Source organism: Condylura cristata, unplaced genomic scaffold, assembly GCF_000260355.1.
Source record: "Condylura cristata isolate star-nosed mole 26May11 unplaced genomic scaffold, ConCri1.0 scaffold00021, whole genome shotgun sequence".
Classification (NCBI taxonomy): Eukaryota; Metazoa; Chordata; class Mammalia; order Eulipotyphla; family Talpidae; genus Condylura; species Condylura cristata.
In genome coordinates, this window is record NW_004567122.1 from 24,408,689 (window position 1) to 24,432,702 (window position 24,014).

The 24,014-nt window shown below is 48.4% G+C and overlaps 1 protein-coding gene and 1 long non-coding RNA gene across 3 annotated transcripts in view; one reads left to right on the forward strand and one right to left on the reverse strand.

Moving 5' to 3' along the window:
* Positions 1–12,662, forward strand: part of LOC105853894 — a 30,033-nt gene extending 17,371 nt beyond the window's left edge. Inside the window, exon 3 of one of the 2 annotated variants that reach the window (XR_001145653.1) lies at positions 12,272–12,662. This is a non-coding gene — a long non-coding RNA (uncharacterized LOC105853894). Of the gene's footprint in view, positions 1–7,143; positions 7,268–12,271 lie in introns of those variants that run through there. The other variant, XR_001145652.1, reaches the window with a different exon arrangement.
* FSTL4 (follistatin-like 4) overlaps positions 1–24,014 on the reverse strand; it is a 348,602-nt gene that overhangs the window by 15,409 nt on the left and 309,179 nt on the right. The window contains exons 8-11 of the mRNA XM_004686719.2: positions 8,412–8,573; positions 7,928–8,062; positions 7,128–7,154; positions 4,138–4,256 (exon numbers count right to left, since the gene is read on the reverse strand). Of these exons, the coding sequence (XP_004686776.1) occupies positions 4,138–4,256; positions 7,128–7,154; positions 7,928–8,062; positions 8,412–8,573 (443 nt within the window). The remainder of the gene's footprint in view (positions 1–4,137; positions 4,257–7,127; positions 7,155–7,927; positions 8,063–8,411; positions 8,574–24,014) is intronic.

Consider the following 24,014-nt stretch of genomic DNA (forward strand, 5'->3'; position numbering starts at 1 on the left):
GCCTCTGTGGTCCCTGACCCAACACACCCACCCACCAACCCCTACACCTCAGATCAGGCCTCTGTGGTCCCTGACCCAACACACCCACCCACCAATCCCTACACCTCAGATCAGGCCCCCCCCCCTTACACCTCAGGCCTGTGTGGCCCATCACCCAACACACCCACTACGCCTCAGATCAGGCCTCTGTGGCCCCTGACCCACCTCAAACACCCACCCACTCAACCCTGTGACCCCTACACCTCAGATCAGGCCTCTGTGGCCCTTGACCCAACACTCCCACGCAGCCTTATGCCTCAGATCAGGCTTCTGTGACCCCTGACCAACACACCCATCAACCCTACACCTCAGGACCGGCCTTTGTGGCCCCTGACCCAACTCACACACCCACCCACCGACCCCTACACCTCAGGCCTCTGTGGCCCCTGACCTAACACATACCCACCCACCGACCCCTACACCTCAGGCCTCTGTGGCCCCTGACCAACACACCCACCAACCCTACACCTCAGGTCTGGCCTCTGTGGCCCCTGACCCAACACACACCCACCCCTACACCTCAGATCAGTCCTCTGACCCAACACACCCTCCCTCCCCCCCCACACCTCTGTGGCCCCTGACCCAAATGGACACAGCGCTCCCTGTCCATAACAATGTACACGGGAAGGTGGCACAGGCAGGAACAAGTTTGAGGTGCTGGCTGGCAAGGTAGAGTACTCCCCTCCTGCCCTTTTCTTACCTGTGGCTGCCACACCCTCCCCATCCTCTCTTTTCCCCCTCCTCCTCCCAACCATTCCTTTCCTCCTTACACTTTTACTCCCTTCCATCCACCCCCCCCTTCCTCCCGGTGTCTTCCACGCCTTTTCCTTCTAGGGCTTCACCTCCCTCCTTTCCACCCCCCTACTTCCTTTTCCTCCCACCCATCCCACAACCTCCCTCTCACTCCTCCCATCCTGCTTCTTCCTCATCACTTTTATACCCTCCTGTTCTACTCTACCCCTTCACTTCTCCTCCCCCTTAGCCTTCCTGTGTCCCCACTTGGTCCCTCATTTCCCCCCTGTCCCTCCCACTTTCATCCCCCCTCTTCTGCCATCTTGTCCATTCTCTTCTTTCATCCTTCTGCCTCTTTCATCCCCTTCTGCTCCTCTTCCCTCCCTTCCCTTGTTTCTTCCACTACTCTTCAACCCTTCCTGCCCCCCACTCCTTGCCTGCCTTCCACTCTCTACTCCCCACCTCTCCTGCTCTCCCTCCGCCCCTCCCAGCACCATTGTCCCCTTCCCTGCAGCCATCCTGTGTCTTCCCTCTCCTCTCATAACCTTCCTGCCCTCCCCAGTTAGGCTTCCTCCCTTGCATCCGAGGTCACCTCCATCTGTCCCTACCGCTACTCCCTTCTAGTTCCTCCTCTATCCCCCCTTCAAAGCAGCCCCTACTTATCCACCCACTAGCCCCTTCCTTCCCTGCATACTTCCCTCCCACCTTTATCCCAGCTCCTCGACCCTTTCCATGCCCTCCCCCTTGTTTCCTCCACCTGTCTTTCCTTCCCCCTGCTCGGTCTTTGCTGCCTCCTCCCTTTCTCCCCTTCCGGTCTCCATATCCATTCTTTCCCCCACTCGGTCCCTTCCCATCTGCCCTTCCCCCACTTCTTCCTGTCCTGCCCTTCCGGTCCTTTCCTGGCCTCCCTCCTCCTGGTACCCCCCCCCCCCCAGTTGTGACACTAAGTGAACTGTAGCTGTAATGTCATGGAACTACAAATGTGAAAGAAAGAAACGACACCGTATGAGAAAACTTTTACAGCGGCAAACATGGGTTTCTTCACTTTTATGGAAATAAGTTGTATTGTTTCATGCCTCTGCATGTTTTTTAAATAAACCTGAACGTGTGAAGAGGACTGGCGTTGTTAGGTTCAGCGCCACCGTGTCCTCCTGGCCATAAGGCCAGGCAACTTCAGACCCGGGTCTTTGACGTTGACAAAAACAAGGTCAAAGACCCCACACGTGGACCGCTCTTCCAACGCAGCTATTGCTACTTCTTCACCAATCGCTTTTTCATGCTTGCGATCCCAAATCCTAAGATTGGCCCACTCCCCCCCCCCCTTCTGGGCAGTGTCCATCCACTGCTTTACACAATTTACAGCTTTCTCACCCAACAACCCCAAAGTTGGGGCCTCCTGACACTTCTCCTCGGCATCCACAAGCGGAGTAATCCCAAGGGTCTTGAGGAGAGGTCGGCTGCAGGGCCCCAGGTGACAGACGCCTCGCTCCGATCTTAGGGACCAGGCTGGTCTTTCCCGCCCCACTACGCTGGCGTAGAACCCCTGAGAACCAACTCACCCCACACTGATGGCATCTCGGGATGTCAAAGCAAATGAGTGAACTCAGGGTCCTGCATTCTCTAGTGTCAACTTCTCTGGGAATGAGAGACTGCAGTCCCCTCCCCGACCGACTCAGGTCCACCTGTCACGGGGCCAAACTAGACTTTGGAGAGTCTCTCATTCCCAGAGAAGCTGACAAAGTCCGTGGAAACCTTGCTCTCTAGGGGCGCGCAGGAGGGCGCCCAACACCCAGCGAGAGTGACGGCTCCCCTCCCGTGAGCCCCAAGGTGATGCACTTGCCACACACGCACATCTGGCTCAGGAGGGGCTGCTGTTCCTGGGGGGATGGAATCTGATTTTCAACAAATCCCCCAAGAACGCAGCTTAGGAGGTGACCCCCTCATGGAGCCGCTGACCTCTTGGGAAATGCAAAATTTGGAGACTCCCTAATCCTAAGTAAGAGCAGAATCGCCGGACAACAAATAACCGGGAGAAAATGTCCGGACCCTAGTGTGGGCTCAGGCTTGGCCCAGCAAGCTCGCTGCAGGTCCGGGGTCTGAGGAGGGACGAGCGCTGACGTCATTCCCCAGGCAGAAGTAGCTTAGGTCCCACACGTACTTTCCCACGGCCGCGGCGTCTTCTGCCTGGCCTCGCTCACAGCACCTCAGGCGCTTGGGCCTGTGCTTGTCTCGCTCTCTGCTCAGCTTCCCAGAAGGCCACTGCTCCCCCTCATGGAGCAGGGGATCAGCGCCACACTGGCTCCCCCACGCAGGCAGGGGTCCTCTCCTTACACTCAGCCTTTCGTGGGCTCTGTGCCCAAGCCCTCTCTTGGGCCTGCTAGGGGACGCAGGCCCTCCACTAACCACACCGGCCGGTTGTCCCCCACTGGTGTTTCGGGGCTGGGGCACCTCCCCCACCACAAGGCAGAGGCTCACCGCCATCTGCCTGACGCAAGTCTGCCTGCTCTGCCCTCGGGCCCGGCCCGGCCCCCGCGCCCGCGCCCGGCCCGGCTCCCGGTACAGCCCGGCCCCTGCGCCCGGCCCGGCTGCTGGTACAGCCCGGCTTCTGTGCAGTGTGCGAGTGGCCCTGTGGGAGTTGCTCTCTCCTGCCTAGCAAGAGTCTGGGTTGTCTCCGGTCACCTGCTGGGCTTGCCAGCAGCCGTACACTGCCTCAGTTCTTCCTAGGCCACTGGCTTACCTGTCTGACCACACTGCTCACACAGCAGCCGCCCGCCCACAGCTGGGCTTCAGTCCAGCCCTGGGGATCGTCACCCTCACCGAGGCCCCGCACGCCCCCTAAAGCCACCGGCTGTGGCCGTCCTCCACCTGGCAGCCCTCCCGGAGCCGTGGGGGTGTGGTCAGCACGCAGGGCCTTACCCGCCGCCATCCTTGAGGGCCCACCCCGTGCCCGTCCTCTCCGAGCTCACACACATTTGCGGTTCCCTGAGCAGAACACACCTGCCCCCCCATTCTCACTGACGGCACCTCCTCCAGACACCTGTCGCCATTTTCTTCAAAACCGGCCTGGCACTGCCCCCCCGGGCCCCTCCCTGATTCTGTCCTCTGGGCCTGGGGTGGCCTGTCTCTGTGGCATCCCAGTGCCCCCCACCCCCCTGCCACCCCCGGCAATGTCCTGCCGGACAGCTGTCTGGCCACACGGCCGCCCCATGTCCCTGAGGCCGGGAACCCACCTGTGTACCCTGGCCGTCACGCTGCTCTGGGGTGCCTCTGGGAGCACCCTCGGGGGTGAGTGGGACTTGTGAAATCCAGTGGTGTGGTGACCCTGGCTGCGGGTGCTGGACAAGCTGCCCCGGCGCAGATACTTACGTAGCTCATGAAGATCTTCTCTGTGGGCTTGAGGTGCCTCTGGATCTCACAGTCTGCGGGGTGGAGGCTGATGATGCCGTCGTCGGAGAAGACGTAGAACATGTTTCCCACGCTGAGGCCTGGGAGGAGCACACGCTGTGCTGTGCCCGTGTGCAGCCGCCCACAGGGGCCGTCCGGGTCGGGCACGCACAGTCCGCACTTGGGTGCGTGGTGTGCCGGTCCTGGGCAGGGCGGGGAGGGCTGGGCCATGGGGTATGGGGGAGCAGGGAGGCTGGACCTTCCGTCCAGCAGACTGTGGCTCTAGTCCCCGGCCGTCCTCCCAGACACAGCGCCTGGAGCCAGCTGGGCCGGCCGCCGCCCAGGCAAACATGCTGCCTCTTCCCTTTCTGAGCAGCAGTCTCCCTGGAGGGCATCTGTCCACTAGTTAGATGAGAACGGGTGGGAATGACACCCCCAAAGCAAAGGCTCTTCTGTTCTTTAAACACATTTATGTGTAGTGCCCAGCTCAGGAGTGTGGGGTCCTAAGAGTGCTGGGACTCGAAGTCTGGTCTGAACTTAGGGGTGAACCCCTCCTCCTTGGCAGCTCACTCCAGCCCCTGCCCACTGGCTTCGCTGTGGCAACTCCACGCAGGCAGCAGGGGCGCCCTGGCCGTGGCTGTGCTATCCTGCAGAGGAATCTCATGCTGGCAGAGCCGACCTGGGAGCCAGCTGGCCTTACCGTGAATCAAGGAGACCGAGGCCCAGGGAGGGAAGGGCCTGCCTGTGGATGCAGGGCGTAGGCCCTGTGCCCTGTTCTGCCCTGTGCCCTGGCCTGCACTAGCCCCTTCCATGAAAGACAAAGGCAGGTGGTCTCGAGCTGTCATCTGCCTTCCTTTCTGCCTCTAAGTTCTAAGGAAATTAAACATGCGGAAGACTCTCCGTGCATGCTGAGAAAACCGGCACAGATTTAATTGACTACCTGGCCAAACTTTTACTGAGATAGAAAGCCCAAAAATAGGAATCACTGTCACACTCACTCCACTGTCTCTGCAGGCAGCTGTCTGGGCCTCAGGCCCCGCTGACTGGGAGGTGCCGGCACCACGGCTCCTGGTGGCTGGGGCCCTGCCGTGTGGCCTCTCTCGCTGCCCCGGGGCCTGTCCTGACGGCTCAGGCCGGCCAGCTCCTGCCACAGCAAACAGCTCGACCCAGACACCCAGAGCTGGTGTTACTGGGGAGAGTCTGCATGGCCCCAGTGGGCTCCTGGGGTGCCGGGTAGCCTGTCCCTAAGAGCCAGGCAGAGATGGCTGCCTTTGAACCCCTCTTCTTGGCCCGGCGCCTGCAGGCGGCGTGGCAGGTGTCTCTACTCTGACCCCTCTCACTTGCCCTCAGCCAAACCTGGGGCAAAGGGGATCAAAAGCCCTGTGACACCGGAACAGCCTCCCAGGGTTCCTTGGAAAATTGCTAGGTGGAAGAAGCAACACAAGACCGAAAGCTTAATGGAGTCCACGTGGGGTGCGCAGCTGTGGCCACCTCGTGGGCTGGGCCGGGCCTTGCTCACAGCCACCAGTGAAGGGGAGGCTCAACAGATACTGACCCCGCCCCCCAGAAAGCTGTCTGAGCTTGGCTGCTTCTAAGGGGCACAGAGCTTTCTTTGCTTTTTCCTGCTTTGGAGACCAGACAGTGGCCCAAGGCCTGCCAGCTTCTTGTTTTTCCTTCCTAACTCCAAGCCCTGAGCTTGAGACGCAGGGGGTCTGTGTGTCTAGCAGGCATGACGGAGTTTCTGGTGGCAGGACTGCCCGGTGTGTGCGCCCCTGCCAGCCCTGCGGGGCTGTGGGTCTCCGTGAGTCTGGGGCTCCGAGCCTGCACTTCACGCACCCCAGGGGCGCTTCATTCTTCGCAGGACTCTGAAGCTTCAGTCCCTCTGCAGTGGCCTCACCTTGGAAAGATAGCACCCCACAAAGACGGGGCGCAAAAGCCCTGTGTGGGCACATGGGGTCAGGCAGCATGAGGACAACCGTCCCTGATGCTCCGGCACCTGCTCGGCTCCCTGGCGCCTGCTGCCAGTGGCCCTGTGCTGTGGGCTCTGCCTGTTTTGCTCCCATCTTTGTGGCGTCAGCGCCTGGTGCTCAGGGCACCGTTGGGGATGTGTCAGCACACGCGGGCCAGCCGCAGGCCGTGCCACACACAGTTCTGGAGGAAACGCAGGGCAGGAAAATGCTGTTTTGTAAAGGGGGAGCTTTCATACCGCACCGAGATGGGCATTCACGCTGCTGTTTCGCAGAAGCCCCGGCCTGCATCGGCAGGCTGTTCATTCAGGGCCGGGGTGCACAGGTGCACGACCCCGGGGGCCCGACCCCCACCTGGGCCCGCCTGCAGCCACAGGCAGCGGCCGGTGCCAGAAACCGCACTTTTGTATGGCCCACGTCTAGAGACGGTTTGATAAACGGCATTTGTCAAACCCTACGTGAAAGCCTGACACTGGAATCAGCTGCTGTAAAGTGTTTACAGGCCACGTCTCACCAGGAAGCCCTGCCCAGTGGTTGCTCAGAGGAGGTTTCAGACAGCTTTCGATGGAAATTTCCCAGTTTTCAATTCTAATGGAGTGTCCCAGAGAGACACTGGTGGTGGTGGTGGTGGTGGGGGCGGGTATGCCTGCTTCTCAGCCTTCACTGGGGTTTGACATTGACCTCGTGTCCCAGAGAGACACTGGTGGTGGTGGTGGTTTGGGTGGGGAGGGGGGCGGCGGGGTGCCTGCCTCTCAGCGTTCATTGGGGTTTGACATTGACCTCGTGTCTAAGAGACACTGGTGGTGGTGGTGGGGGGGCGGCGGGGTGCCTGCTTTTCAGGGTTCACTGGGGTTTGACATTGACCTTGGCCCCCACACGATTTGGCACAGGGGCCCCTCTCTGAGGTGCTTGGTGTCTGGGGAAGCTGGCGGGCCGTGGAAAGCTGCCTGTCAGGGCACCATGAACACTCACGATCACAGGGAACACAGAACAAATGAACGGTACCTTCCTCTCGCCACAGAATGTTTGCAACTGCAGCAGCAGAGTCAGAGAGCAGGTCATGGTGGGAGGAAGAAGAGAAAGAAGAAAGCCACATGAGGACCTTCGCTGTGCCGTTCAGCTCACGCCCAGGCGTGTCCAGTCCGCATTTATAGAAACTGTACACTCACTGCCCCGGTGATGGGACTTGGGGGTGGGGTGGGAGACTCTGGATGCAGACAAATGCTCCGAAGTCTCAGGATGCATCTTGGAAAATGCACCCCAGGATCACAGCAGGTAATGGGGTCACCACACTCTTGGGTCATAAAGAATGGACAACTCTGCCCTCCCAGCAGAGAGCTGCCCATCAGGAGTCTCCTAGGCAGACTCTGCCGTACCCTGATTATCTACTGTGATGAGAAAGACTTAGTATACGTTCCCTGCCCAAGGGAAAGAGACATGACCACCCTCAACGTGGGGCCCCCTGGGGACGCAGTGGCTGCAAGGGGAGCACACAGCCCCCCAGCTGGGGAGGACAGATGCTGGGGCGCACACAGTAGGGCGGTAGCAGGAGGGCCTTGTGCACAAAATGGAGGTGAACTGAGGCTGGGATGGGTGAGCTTCCTGGGGCCCCGGGGTTGTCTAGGTTGCCGGGAGAGGTCTGCTCACCCTTGGGTTCCCTGTCCCTAGCTTTGCACGGGAAAGGGGAAGGGGCTCACAGTCTTCAGGAACTCACAATTGGAGGGGGTGGCCCTGGTCACTGGGTTCTCTGCCCCCAAACCTGGCCAGCCGCGCGCGGAGGCGCTTAAAGGCTAGCGTGGACTCACGGGTCTTTCTCGCCGAGTCTTCAATGAAGAGCGAAGAGATGTCCTCATCCACCCCAACTTCATTTCTGGCAATGCAGGTGTATGCCCCTGTGTCTTCGTAGCGAACGCTGCTGATGTGCAGCTCACTGCCGTTGGCTGCAGGGAGGACAGCGGTCAGGGCGCTGCTCCCCTAGGCCTCACCTCCCGCTCCTCCTGTCCCCGGGCTGCTGAGCGCTGGTTAACCGCACTGCGCAGGGCGGAGGCCAGCCCCGTCTCCACGGGGACCGAGGAGGGCCGGAGCGGCTGCCCCTGCCTGAGGGGCCTGGGGTCTGACGGGCAGCTGAAAGCCCTCCAGGCCCCTGTGCGCTCAGGCAGTGGGACAATTAGGCACTTGCTTCCCCCCAGTGTGTCTGACTTCATCTACGCCACTCCCCTCCTTTCCCCTCCTGGGGAGACGTCACCCTGGGGTTGTGGGAGTAGCACAGACACCGAGGGCGTTTCTTACCTAAAAGGGAGAGCTGTTTAGACATCTGGGTGGAGACATCCATGCCGTTCTTCAGCCATTTGATTCTGGGCGTGGGGATGCCCTCTGCGTGGCACCGCAGGCTGGCCGCCACCCCAGGCTCCTGCGCCTGGCTCTCCGGGTAGACGCGGATGACGGGGGGCACTGTGGGAGAGAGGCAGCGCGGTGAGCGGCAGCCCTCGCCCGCCTGGGCCCGCGCCGGCCCTGAGGCCACCGGCAGGCCACTGAGGAGCTCTAACCGGCACACGTCCCAGCAGAAAGGGCGATAAAATGGATTGCAGGCAATAAATACGTCAGGCTTTGTATTCCGTAATTCATGGCTTTCATCATTATCCTAAATATGATCAGAAAGACACCCACATATTTAATGCTGTTCAGCTGTTACATGGAGAAAGCACCAGCCACTGGAATTGATTTCGGGACGCATAACGTGCAGATATACGATTTCTGTTACCGGAAACTCATTGGACGGGGGCTTCATTTCTTGCAGGAAGAGTTTCACAGAGCACCTCTGGGCACGGACTGGCAGGGCCACTAATTACATCACCGCTCCAGGGAGCTCTGTTGCTTTTCCGGCCTGTCCGCGTATCCCTGCACATCTCACCCGGGACATGGCTGGGTGTGAGCCAGCTGCGGCTCTGGACGCGCCCCTGGCATCCAAGGTCTGGCCGGGGTGTAGCCTGCCCACCCATCAGATGAGTGTTTGGGCCGGGCTTCAGCACTTTCCTCACTGCTAGGGCCTTTCCTCCTACAAGTAGCTTTGGGCCAGGAAATAATGATCATTTTCCATGGAACTGAGGGCTCTCACTTACTCATACATTTTACTGTACACACGCCCCAAAGAAATTTGTGACAGCTTATTTAAAAGCTCCTAGATACTAAACAAAGCCATCACACACCTTCTGGAAAGGTGAGAGATGGAATCCACTGAATCACATTTTTCCAGTGTTATCTGGACACACTTACTGTCTGGTGAAAGTAAACATCCCAGTGCTTTAGGAGAGATTGATTTGTCTTGGGAACAGAGAATGTCTGGCACTTGGATGCAGACGTAGGCGGCAAAGGTGCCAGTCGTGAACCTGGCACCAGGGACCTGTGCTGGAGGCACCCGCGTGGCTTCCGGGGAAGGACTGGGCTGTAAATAACAGGATGCTGCTAATACTCTGATTAACCCACTGAGTGTCAGCCCTCCTTCCTCTGGTTGACCTGTGGGGTAAATTTGGGTGGCAGAGGAGAAAAGCCAAATGGGGAACTGGGAAAGGACACAAGTGTACCCTCGGATGGCCGAGACGAGCTCTGAGAGTCCCCGCACCACCACCTGGAGACCCGACAGCAGTTACATCACAGCCTCTGCCCCGGGGCCGCCTTGGTGGTAGTTCTGGTGGGGGAGACCCGGGGTGTGGCATAAGGTCCTTTTCACAGAGCAGACCACTGAGGATGGGTCATAGATGAGGCATGACAGAGACCAAGGGAAGGGTTGCTTAGAACCTCAGAATGGCTCTCCCTCCTCTGACCCCCCCCCCCACCTTGGTTCACTGGGGAAAGACACAGGAACATATCCAGGAAACTTCTCTACAGCCTGCAGATGGTACAGGGAGGAGCAGGCTCGGATGAATAGATAGTAGAAATGTGCTCAGGAACTGTAACTAAAGAGCAGAGAGAAGTGCAGGGGCCTGAGTCACCAATGGCCGGATCAGTAAGACTCAGATGAACCAATCATTTACAAAAAGGTGAGGAGAGGGAAAATGAGACAACGGTGAGGAATATCAGACTCCATTAGAAGAGAAAATAAATAGGGATGCAATAGCCTTAAAAAATTAGGAGAACGGGCCCTTCCTGGTGGCGCAGCGGGTTAAAGCGCAGCACTATGAAGCTGTAGTGGCCACAGCCACTACAGCACAAGATTGATCCCCAGGCAGGGGGTGACCCACATGGCGTGGCAGACCTCTCCCGACCCGCCTGCTGCGCCCCTCAGCAGTGTGTTTCGTGGATCTGCCTGTTCTGCTCCCTCTTACCACCCCTGCACCTCTGGCCTGTGCCCCAATTCTGTATGCATAGATAAATAAATATTAAAAAAAAAATTAGGAGAACTCCACCCATGGCGTGGTAGAATAGAGAAGCTGGAAATCACCCTCTCCCCTGAACAAAACAAAGAGGTGGAAAATGATATTTGCATAGAAGAAGAGCCCCTTGCACGCTCCTGTCTATTGAACTCCAGGCCTCACCATGGAGATCTCAAACTGAGGCTGATGGCCACTGAGGGAAGGAGGAAGTGTGGGGTGTGTGTCATGAGGGTAGGATGGGCGGGGGTTGACCACCCAAGCCATGATGGGGCAGAGACTACCTGGAGCGGTGCAGGCTCTGGGCACAGACCTGGGGAATTAGTGACTCTGTGCACAGTCATCTGCCTCTCACCCTCCCGGAAGAGGCCAGTGAGACTCCCAGCTTATCCAGGCTGGACTCCATAAGAAGCCCAACAGCTGAGGAATGGACTAGGTGGTAACTCATGGACACTAGGAAAAGCAGACACTTGGCATGTGGTGCTGCACCCTGCAGAAGCGGCAGCAACGATGGGTGGGAGACAATGGCCACTGTGGACTGCCACACGGTGTGCACCCACCACACACCTGGGCACAGCACCGCCTGCCAGCCAAGCACAGCTTAGTCCCTGAGGGTAAGCCCAGGCTCTAGACCTACCTCCCCCCACCCCCACAACAGGGGACTCAAGTTTCAGAGATTATGGTGCATTGCAGAAAGGAGCAGCAGGGAGGTGGGGTGGGACGTTTAGACAACCTAAGTATAGAATACAGCTTGCTGAGGGATGAGAGAGGAGGACGTAGCAGCCACCAACTTCATACCTCAGACAGACGGAGCATTAAAGCCCCAGAATCCCCCCACCTTAGGCCAAGGTAAACTAACAAGACAAACAAAGCAAGCTAAATACTCAGTAATCCACCCCACGCATAGAACAAATAAGGCAACACAGATATCGAGGAAGCAAGAAACATGCAAAAGCAAAATGGGACGAACAAAATCTGGGCCAAACATAAAGGATACAGAAATAGACAGTCAGACAAAGACTTCAGAACAACAATTCTGAAAGTGCCACAAGAGCTACTGGGAGGTGAGTCAAGGGCAGGTGGGCAGGTGCAGGACCTTACAAAGGAGATCAGGGACAAACAGTTCTTGACCTATCAGAGAGAGTGAATATACAGTAACAGAAGCCACAAAGAGTCTCTGAATAAAATGCAGGCAAATTTAGAAATTGCTTTCAGTAGCACCAACTGACAGAGTTTCAGATGTAGAAGACTCAAAGACAAATCACCCATTTACCAAAAGATAAAAGCAAAGGAAAAATGAGGCAACTATGAGAATATCAGACTCAATTAGAAGAGGAAATTTATGAATTGGGATCCTGAAAGTGAAGAGAAACCCCATTCAATGAAATAACTGAAAACTCCCCAAATCTAAGTAACAAAGTAAACGTGGGGTTCCAGGAAGCAGAGAGAACACCCAAACTTGTAAATGCCAAGAGATACTTATCTAGGCACATCTTTGTCAAACTATCAAAAATCAAAGATAAAAATGCTTGTTGGAAGCAAGGAAAAAACTCTCTTCTAAAGGTTCCCCAAATTAGGATTTCCCTGGACTTCAGCCCAATCACTGCCCAGGCCAGAAGAGAGTAGGGAAAGGAAAGCCCAATCACTGCCCAGGCCAGAAGAGAGTAGGGAAAGGAATGAGTACAATGCTGAAAGACGAGACCCCTGCCAGAAAGATCACTATCCTAAGAAATTATCGGTCCAGCATAAGGGTGAGATAAAGGTTTTCCCTTTATTTCCCAGGTTACCGTCATCTGACCAGCCCTTCAAGAAACAGAGAAAGAAGTTATTCTACAGGAAAACTCGAAACACAAATTCCTGAGCAAAATGACAACAGCAATACACAACTGAAGCATGAGCAAGAACATTATGAGTCAACAACAGAACACTAAAGGGGAGGAAGAAATTAATACAACGTAGAAAGTTAAATATCACCAGCTCATAAATAGACACCAGCTCATAAAGGACACAAGATACAGGCATTTAAATAAAACCCCCGTACTAAACACCAAAACCCAGGCTAGAGATCCATAGATGTAGAAACAGACAAATTGATAAAAATATTAAAAGAATGCCAGCCAGAAGAATAGACAGAAATAAATGGGAAAAGCAACAACAGAAAACCAAAATGATAATAAATTCATATCAATAAGCATCCTAAATACGAGTGGTCTGAATTGATCAATTAAAAAAAACAAAAGACTAACAATGTGGGAATGTGGGTGAGAACATTTCAGCCACCAATGTTTTGTTTATAAGAGGCCCCATTTAAAACTGAAAGACAAAAACAAGCTAGAAATAAAACACTGGTATAAAATTTTACATGCTAATAATGCAAAGAGAAAAGAAAGAACTTCTACACTAACCTAGATTTTTAACTAGAAAAGGTAATCAGGGACAAAGATGGGTGTTACATAATGATGGCAAGAACAGTGAACCAAGAAGTTATCACTTGTGAATATTTATGCAGGAACACCTAGTTACATAAAGCAGCTATTAACAAATCTAAATCAACACATTCACTAAAACACAATCATTGTTGGGGACCTTACCACATCACTGACATGATGGGCTAGATCATCCAGACAGAAAATTAAAGAATTAAATGCCTTAAATGAAGTGTCATCATGAATGGATTTACTGGACACTTGTAAAGCTTTCTACCACAGAAGAAATGAATATACATTCTTCTCTAGTGCACATGGAACACTCTGAAGCACAGATCATATTCTGGGACATAAATATAATTTCAAAAAACATACAAAAATAGAGATTATATCAAGTAATTTTAGAGATTACAAGCTATAAAGCTAGAAATTAACCATAAGAGGAATCTAAACAAAATGTTTCGAGCAACTCTTGTGTCAGTGAAGAAATCAAAGAACTAACAAAAATCTAGAGACCAATGAAAATGGAGAAACAAGTTACCAGACCTGATGGAATTGCTTTAAAAGCAGTACTATGCGGGACGTTTACAGCAACACAGGCCCACATGAATAAACAAGATCTCACTGTAACAATTAACTCTGCTGTTGAAGAAACTAGAAAAACAAAAGCATCCCAAACCAGTAGAAGGCAAGAAATAATGAAAATCTGAGCAGGCACAAACAAAATGGAATACCGTCCAAAAGATCAGGGAACAGTTGGTTCTTTGAAAAAATAAAATTGACAAGTCATTAGCTATGCTCATGAAGAAAATACAAGAAACAGCTATTACAGAAACATTCAGGATCTTATGAACCTGTTATAAAAGTCTCTATGCAAACAAATCGGACACCTAGAAGAAATGGGCAGATGCTCACATGACCTCCCAAGATTGAACCATGATGAAACACAGCTTACACCGTCCAATCACAAGTGCTGAAATTGAAAGAGAAATAAAAAGCCTCCCAAGAATAAAAGCACAGGACCAGATCACTTCATGAGAGGTATACCTAACTTGTAAGATCTCATACCTAGCCTACTCATAGTCTTCAAAGAAAAAAATATCGAAGAGGGAGGGAATCTTCACAATACATTCTATAAGGCCAATACTAACCCTGATCCCCAAACCAAAGATAGTGCAAAGAAAATTGAAGACCGAGAGCTCTGATAAATGTAGCTGCATTCTCAACAACACCCTAGCAAACAGCCACATCACATTCAAAGGTGAAAAGCTGAAAGCACTTCCACTAAGATCAGGAACAAGACAGGGATGTCAGATGTCACCATCATTCAACAGAGTCCTGGAAGTCCAGGCTGAAGCAATTAGGCAAGAAAAAGGCATAAAAGGAATCCGACTTGGAAAATAAGTAGTTAAATTGTCACTATTCATACACAGCATGCTGATATACTTAGAGAAACCAAAATATTCTACACAAACACTTCCAGAAATAGTAAATGAACACAGTAAGATGGCAGGATACAAAATCAATACACAATGTCGGTGGTGTTTCTACATGCAAACATTCTATCAGAGAAAGGGAGGTAAGGAATGCAATTCCATTTAAAACCAGACCAAAAGCATGAAGTACCTGGAAATAAACTTACTAAAGGAGGTGGACCTGTACAATGAAAAATATGAAACGCTAGTAAAGGAAATAAAAAGATACCTAGAAATGGAAAGATACGCTGTGCTCATGGGATGGAAGAATATCATTAAATTGGCCATACTACCCAAAGCAATTTACAGATTTAAAGCTATACCTATCGAAATATCAATGACTTTTTTTTTTTTTAAAGAAATAGGACAAAAAATCATAAAATTTATATGGCAACATGAAAGACCCCAAATAGTCAAAAGAATCGTGAGGGGTGGGAAAAAAAGGAAAAATGGAGGCATCAAACTTCTTGACTTCAAACACTACTACATGGGGACAGTGTTCAAAACAGCAGTGGAACTAGAACAAAATCAGAGACACCAGTGGAACAGAAATCAAAGTCCAGAGTTAAACCATATGAATATGGATAGCTAATTTTTGACACAAAATAGGGAAGAGATAAACTTTTATCACTTGGGGATAAATAAAGAGAATTAGAAATTTTAACGCCCTGCTCTTACTGCTTCTGCTGATGACTTAGGCATGAGAGGTTTGGAGAAAGGGCAAAAGGGAAAGCTTTGGAGTTCTCACTGCTGGAGTGGAGTGGTGATTGGGAAGGCAGTGGCCTCAGGAACCGCCTAGTATTGGATGGAAACACAGGCGAGCATGTTATTTAAAAATAAAATCAATTCCATGTGGAGCAATGTTAGAAAAAATGGTGCTGGGAAACATGGATAGCCACATGTAAAAAAAAAAAATAATAAAGAAAGACCTATATTTAACACCATGCTCAAACATTCACTCAAAATGGGTTCAAGATTTGGATATAAGCACTGAAATCATAAAGTACTTGAAAAAAATTTAGGGACAAACTGCATAACACCTCCCATAAAGATATATTTGGGAATACAACCTCAGCCACAAGGGAAAACAAAAGCAAAAAAAAGACTACATTAACGAAGGCTTTATACCTCAGAAGAAACCATTACAAAAACAACTTATAGAATGTGAACAATTTGCATATCATACATCTGTTAAAGAGTTAATCTCCACATTATTTGAAAGGAAACCTGCACCCCTATGTTTAATGCAGCACTACTTACAGTAAATAAGGTGTTGAAACACCTAAATACCTAAAAACAGACGACTGGTTCAAGAAGATGTGATATATATATATATAGTGGAATACTATTCAGCAGTCAAGATAAACTCATGCCATACACAGCGTTGCAGATGGACCTGGGAGGGATTATGATCAGTGAAATCAAAAGGAAAAAAAGCTGGATGATTTCTCTTATATGAAGGATACAGGGGAAGCAAACAAGGAATCAAGTACAACAAAATAAAACAAAATCTCCAAAATTCACAAAGTACTTACAATGAAGCATTGGACATCATTTATTATAAGGTAAATACAAATTAAAACCACACTGAGAATGGACTTAACAATTGCTATGAAAAGGAGTATTCATCCACTGTTGGTGAGAATGTACTCTGATATAGCCCTTGTGGAAAATGGCCTGGGGATATCTCAGAAAATAAAAATGGATATTGCATTTGACCTAGCAATCTTTTAATAGGTATCTATTCAAATAACATGAAACATTTAACACAAAAAGATCTACCTACACCTATGTACATAGCGGCAGTATTCACAAACTACCAAACCATGGAAGCAACTCAAATGGCCTTCAACAGATGAACAGAAACAGTGGAGCGTATACGCAATGGAATATTACACAGCTGTGAAGGAAAATGTAGTGGCATTTGGTTAAAAAAGGATGGATCTTGAGGTGATTATGTTGCGTGAGTTCTGTCAGAAAAGTGAAAAACAAATTTTGGATGGTTTCATTTATCTGTGGAATACAAATCTTAAAAAAATAACCAATTATACCTAAACAATAAAAGAAATAAAAATCTGAACTCAGTGAAAAAGAAGATAATGGTTACTAGAAGGAATAGGACAGAAGGGGCAGGGGTGAGAGGCAGATGGGAGATGAGCATGGGGGTTTGGTGGAAGCTAAAAAAAAAAAATTAAACATTCATTTTTGTTTTAAAAAATTCACTAAAATGAAAATAAATGAACCTGAACTAAACATTATATATGACAAAGGCACAGCCAACATCATATTCAATGGTAAAAAGCTGAGCATTCCACTCTGATCAGGAACAAGACAAGGATGTGTACCACCATCACTATTATTCAACATGGCGTTGAAAGACTTAGTCAAAGCAGTTTGGCAAGAAAAAGACCATAAAAGGAATCTAAATTGGAAAAGAAGTAAAATTACCACCATTTGCAGATGACATGTTAATATACTTAGAGAAACCAAAAGACTATAATAACCTAGTAGGAATAATAAATGAATACAATAAATGTCAGCATACAAAATTAATGCACACAAAATCAACTGCATTTCTATACGCAAACAATGTATCAGAAGAAGGGGAAATAAGGAATGCAATCATGCCAAAAAGAATGAAATACCTGGGACTAAACTTAACAAAGGAGGTGAAAGACCTATATATTGAAAACTATAAAATGCTATTGAAGGAAATAAAAGAATACAAGGAAATAGAAAGATATACTGTCCTCATGGGTTGGAAGAATGATCATTAAAATGACCACATTACCTAAAGCAACTTACGGATTCAATGCAATACCAATGCTTTATTTCAAGGAAATTGCACAAATAATTATAAAATATACATGGAACCACAAAAGGCCTTGAATAGTCACAAAAATTCTGTGAGAAAAGAAAATGGAGGCATCATACTTTCTGATTTCAAACAATGTTACACAACAACAATAATCAGAACAGTGTGGTACTGGGACAGAAACAGAAACTCAGACTAGTGGAATAGTATAGAAAGCCTAGAAACACCGGGAAGTTATTCTACTCAGCCTGTTGGTGCCTCCCAGCACAAAGGAGTTCCAACCCAGGCCTTGCAGGGTTTTGCTCTACAATGGGGACCCTCAACAACCCCTCAGTGAGCACCCTGAATCCAGGTCAGGCCACCAGCTCCCTGGGAAAAGACAGAGGCACAAGATGCAACCTAGCAGGACTTAACTACTCACTGTGGGCTCCCAGCCACATTGGGAGGTGCATCCTACTCAGCCTAGCAGCACCTCCCATGTTGGGGTCCCAATTTGGGCCTTACTGGGCTTTGTGCTACACTGGGGACCCTCAGAAAGCCCTTAGTGAGCACCCTGACTCCAGGCCCAACTGATAGCAACTTGGGAGCGGGATGCAAACTTGTAGGACTAACTATTCATGTCACCCTCCGCCCCCCGGTCTGTACTAGGAAGTACAGCCTACTCAGCTGCACAGAGCTGAACAAAACAGTAACAGACCTCCGTATATCAATAATCACCCTAAATGTAATGGTCTAAGTTCATCAGTAAAATCACAGAGTAGCATGCTGGATTAGAACACAGAACCCAACCTTCTATTGCCTCCAGGAAACACATCTAAGTACCAAAGATAAACTAATGTGAAAGGGTTGGAAAACAATTCTACAGGCCAATGGCACCAAGAAGGGACAACCATATTTATACCAGATAAAATGGAATGGACTTTATGCTAAAAAATGTGACAAGGGACATAGACGGACCCCATATAATGCTCAAGGGGACAATGCACCAGGAAGACAGGACACTCATCAGTGTATACACAACACATATATTTGATGGTAATTATCGTCTCTGAAAACAGACATTGGAAAAAATACATATGTGGTAGGAGACTTCAATACTCCACTCTCTCCAAAGGACAGATCAATGAGACTGAACATAAATAAGCACATAATAGCCCTAAACAAAGATCTAGACAACATGGGCCTAATAGACATCTATAGGAAGCTGCATTCCCCCAAAACGACTATATGTTTTCCTCTAGTACAATGGATCATTTTCCAGGGTTTACCACACATTGAGTTACCAGACGAACATCGGTAAGTACATGATATTGAAATCATACCAAGTATCTCTTCTGACCATAAAGGTATTCAATTAGAAGTCAACTATAAAAAGAAAACAAGAAGATTCCTCCATTAGGTGGAGACTGAACAAATGTTACTGCAAAGACCAGTTAAGAATTAAAAATACCTTGAGAAAAGTAATTCAGACACAGCCCCCCAGAATGTATACATGGGACACAACAAAATCATAATAAGAGAAAATACATTCCCATATAAGATACAAGAAAGTATTCAAAGAAACAACCCAATTTTCCACGTCAAGGAACTAGAAAAAGAACAAAACACACAAAAGCCAGTAGAATAATAAAATTTAAAACTAAAACAAATGAAATAGACATAAAAAAGAGTCTAAAAGGTCAATGAAAACAAAAAGCTGGTTCTTAAAAAACGCAAACAAAATAGACAAATCTCTAGCTAGGCTCACAAAGAGAAGAAAATTCAAATAAATAGTATCATAAATGAGAGAGAGAAATTGCAACAGAAATCCATAGTATAATTAGAGATTACTGTGAACATTTACATGCAAATAAGTTTGACAATCTAGATGAGATGGACAGATTCTTAGAACATACAATTACACAAAGTTGAATAAAGAATAGAAAACTTAAGCAAAAACAATTCTAAGCAGTGAAACTGAAACAATAATCAAAACACTTTGCCAAAAAACATAACCTCAGAACTAGATGGTTTCACAAGCAAGTTTTAGCAAATGATCAAAGATGTATTAATGCCTATTCTACAAAATGTCTCTCAAAAAATTGAGAAACAAGGAATACTACCAAATATTCTTTATGAGGCCAACATCACACCAAAACTAAAACCAAACAGAGAAAACTACAGACTAATCTTAATGAACACAGATACTAAAATCTTCAATAAAATCTTAACAAACTAAATCCAACAATGCATTAAAAGGATTATATACCATGACCAAGTGGGATTTATACTAGGGACATAAGGATGGTTCAACATGCAAAACCCAATACAATCCACCACATCAACAAAAAGAAAAATAACCATATGATTATATCAATAAATGTTGAGAAAGTATTTGATAAAGAGCAATATCCATTTATGATGAAGCCCTTGAAAAATGCACAGTAGAAAGAACAAATCTTAGCATAATAAAAACCATATGTGACAAACCCACAGGTAACATCATCTCAATGGAGAGAAGTTGAAAACCTTCCCATTAAGATCTGGAACAAGACAAGGATGTCCACTCTCACTGATGTTTTTCAATGAACTACTGGAAGTCCAAGCTAGAGCAATTAAGTAAAAGACAGACATTAAAGGATTCCAAATTGGGGAAGAAGTAAAACTATTGTTTTCTGCAAGTAATGATAACAGATAAGATGATAACACAAAGAGAACCCTAGAAAAATCCACAGAAAAACTTACTAAAAGAAAGCAAATTAGTAAATTAGCAGGTTACAACATCAATACACAAAAACCAGTAGCCTTTCTATATGCAAAGAATCAGGCTGAAGAAGAAATTAATAAAGCCACCCCGCTTACAATTGTTCCAAAAACAAAACAAAACAAAAAACCACACACACACAAATTATATACCTGGGAATAAACCTAAGGAAGTTAAAGGCCCATAAAAGGAAAATTCCATTAAAAGGAATGGAAGAAGACATAAAGAAGTGAGAAGGTTTTCCTGTTCATGGATCAGAAGAATTAACAATCAAAATGTCCATCCTCCAAAAGCAATTTACAGATTAAATGCAATTCCAATAGTAATGTCAAGGCAGTCTTTAAGGAAATGGAACAAATATTGCTGAAATTTGTATAGAATCGAAAAGATGCCCAAGTAACCAAAGTTCTCCTGACTAAAAGGGGAGAGAACAGAGGGAGTATTATACTCCCAGACTTCAAACTATGTTACAGAGTCATAATAATAAACACAGCATGTTATTGGAACAGAAAAAAAATGGGTAGAAAAGCTAAAAAGCACCTCGCCAAAAAAAAAAAAAAAAAAGACATACAGATGGGCCAAAAGGCACATGAGAAAAAGTTCGCTGTTTATCACGAGGGGAATGCAAATAAAAGCCACAATAAGACGTCACTTCATACCTGTGAGAACGACCCATATGACCAGAAACAGTAATTATTGCGAGGGTGTGGAGAAAATGGAACCCTTGTACACTGTTGGTGGAATGCTGACTGGTTCAGCCCCTTGTATGGAAGTTTCTATAAGGACTATAAATGGATCTGCCGTAGAACTCAGCAATTCCACTCCTGGGTAACTACCCCCACATACAAAAACACTATTTTCAAAGAATAGATACACTTCTGTGGTCACTGCAGCACTATTTATGATAGCCATGCCGTGGAAACAACCTAAGTGCCTCAAAACAGGTGAATGAATAAAGACGACATGGTGTACATATACAGAGATTCAAAAGACAAGATAAACTCACCCACTCAGGCAGGAAGGAATTATGCTAAGTCAAAGAAGCCAGAAGGAGAAAAACAAATACTTACATGTGGAATAGAGAGAAACCAAACAAAGGATCAGATAAAGTCAAACTGAAAAATCAACCCGTGCAAGCTGACCCTAGAACTGAGGCAGGCAGAGGGGACCGTGGAGAGCAAGAATGCAGGTGGATGGTGGTGGTGGACTACAGTGTGCTTCGGTGTGGGAAGCCTCCCCGCCCCCTATATTAACTGTAAACCAATCGCACGGTAATACATCTGGGGGGCTTGGGAGCTTTGGGCTGCTGGGGACTTGGAGAAGCAGGGGAGAGTACCAGGGTCAGCAGCTGGGCCTGGGGGTTAACAAACTTGCGCTCTCAGGAGATGACCATGTATTCAGCTGAGGTACCTGGCAACTACTATGGAAACCTGAGGGAAGTGGGTCAAGAATCAATAGACATAGTAGAAAGGAATGAAATCAGTTAGCAAAAAAGAGTGGAAGTGATAAATAAATCTAAAAAATGGCTATTCATAAAAGCCCATGAAATAAATTTCTGGCAAGTGTGATGAATGAAAAAAGAGAGAACACAGAAGAGATTTAAGAAATATGAGACGACGGCATTCAATTATGGGTAATAAATGTACATCGCTATAAAATGGATCATTTAAAAGGAAACTTTAAAAGATCCACCACTAAATCAAAGTTAAAAAAATATGAAAGCCTTGTTTTTCAGTGATGCAAAACGAGTAAGTTCCAGACATCAGCTGTGCACCCTGGGGTCCATGGCTGACGGTACTGGATGGGGCACTTGAAGTTGTGTCACAAGGCTAACATCTGAAACGCTCTTACTACAAGACAAAAAAGGAAAAAAGGAGGGACATAAAGAAATGTCTGCACGTGACCAATGGCAATGTCTACTGTGGTGATGGCACTTCATACACATGCATCTGTCCAAGCTCAACAGACTGGATACAATACATACGACGAGTATGTAATACCGTAAGAAAACAGTATTAGCCCTAAAGTCACCATGACTAGCTTTATAGGAAAGCTCTTTTGAACATTCAAGGACTGGATAATTCTTAGAGCATGTGCCATAGATATTCTAAATTGTATCTCAGACACAATAAATTATCTATGCAGAGCACAAATAAAGGTGATTAAAGGCCTATCTCACATAGGACTTGATACACAAAAATCCTAAGTAAAATATTAGCAAATCAAATTCAGCATGGTATTCAAAGAACATTCTACGTCCAAGTATATTATATTTCAATGGCTAACTATTAGGACATCTATAATTAATCACAGCCAAAGTCAAAAAAGAAAAGGCAGTCAAAAAAGAAAAGTGATTTGATTCTCTTGCTAAACACTGAAAGGACCCTTGGGGGAAAAAAATTCAAAACCCATTTCTTGGGGGAAAAAAACTCAATAAAGTAGAAGCAGGATGGCATTTTCTTCTTACTATGAAAAATCTCTCTATAAAAAAAAGAAACAGGGCCATTCTTTTCAGAATGGTAAAACATTAAGTCGGGGGAAAAAACGAGGCACTAGCCGATTCTCAACATTACACTGGATGTTACTGTCCGTTGGCAAAAAGAATGAAAGGTACAAAAACGAAGACAGAGAAAAATGTTTTACCTGCATATGCTCCGTCTAAGCAAACTAGATTAATAAATGAAAACAGTAAAAGGGTCGAAGCACTAAATGAAGAGCTTATTCATATACTAGCAATGACCAGAGCGTGCAGAAGACCTAAATGAAGAAAGCTAAGACATCTCACGCAGGTCTAAAAGGGACATGAATAACAGAAAGGACTCTTGGGGGGGGGGGGCTTACTGAAACAACCAGAGACTGTACATTAAGCCATACAATTAATTCCAGTAAAAAATAACTGGTGGGGTCTTGGCATTTCCAAAATTTACCTACAAGGATAGAAAGTGCAAGAACAGATTTTGAACACATTTTGAATTTTTGAAAGCAGGGTGGTCATTTTGCCATTGCAGATATTGCCAAGTGTGACAACCTCGAAGGCCCTGAGGGTGGGGGACGGGGGGGGGCCCAGGGCCACAGGCGCGGTCTTGAGGGATGTGACAGAGCTCAGTGAGTTCAGCCGGGTGTAGCAACCTCTCTGGCACACCAAGGAGGGCCTGGCCTCGCAGAAAGGGCTGTGACTCGAGGACTCAGCCTGCCCTCCTGGAGTTCTCACTGCCGGCTGGTGCAGAGCAGAACCAGCTGGGAGCTGGGGGAGGGGCGCGGGCTGTGGGCAGGCAGGATGCATCCTCTCCAGCCTCAGAGCAGGCCCTTCCTCCTCACTGAGGGAGGGTTTATCTGAGTACTGGGGACCCCAACTGGGTGGGGAGCACTGGTCTCAGTGGCCACACCTGAACACCTTGCTGCAGCCCTGCCCTTTGACAGGAAAGGTGGAGCCGGTAAGGGCAGGTAACTGCACCCTAGGGGCCAGGGCTCTTAGAACGAGGCTGCGCTGGGCCCGGACCATTCCTCTCTACCTATCAGCTGCCCGGGGAGGCCCTGAGTCAGCTGTGACTGCAGAATGGACACACACCCAGTTAGGGTGACGCAGGAGCTGAGAGGGGTGGCACTGCTGGGAGGCAGTTCTGGAGCAAATGAAAGTCAAGGTGTGGAGTGAGTGATTCATACCTGACTGCTATTTCGAGGCAGTCATGGCAAGAGGGAGGACAGGCAGGACCTTCAGGTCACTGCTTCCGCAGGGCCGGCCACAGCTGGGACAGAGCCGGGGAAGTCAGAGTCTGGGTGCCAGCAAGGAGAGCCAGAGGGCCTCAGACAGTGACGGGGACACTGAGGGGCAGGAGGGGCAGTAAGTCCAACTGAGCCACTTCACTTGAGGGGCTATTGGCCTTTCCCTGATGGCTTCCCGGGTTCCCCGACCTGTCTGGGAAGAAGACCGCATAATTCACTATTCAGGTCTGTTCCACCGCTCAGGAAGGGTCAGCTAGGTGACCAGAGACCGGGGTCAGCAGTGGACAGAGTCACAGAGCTGCCCCCAGTGTGGTCCCTGGGGGTCAGGAGTGTCTCTGCTCCC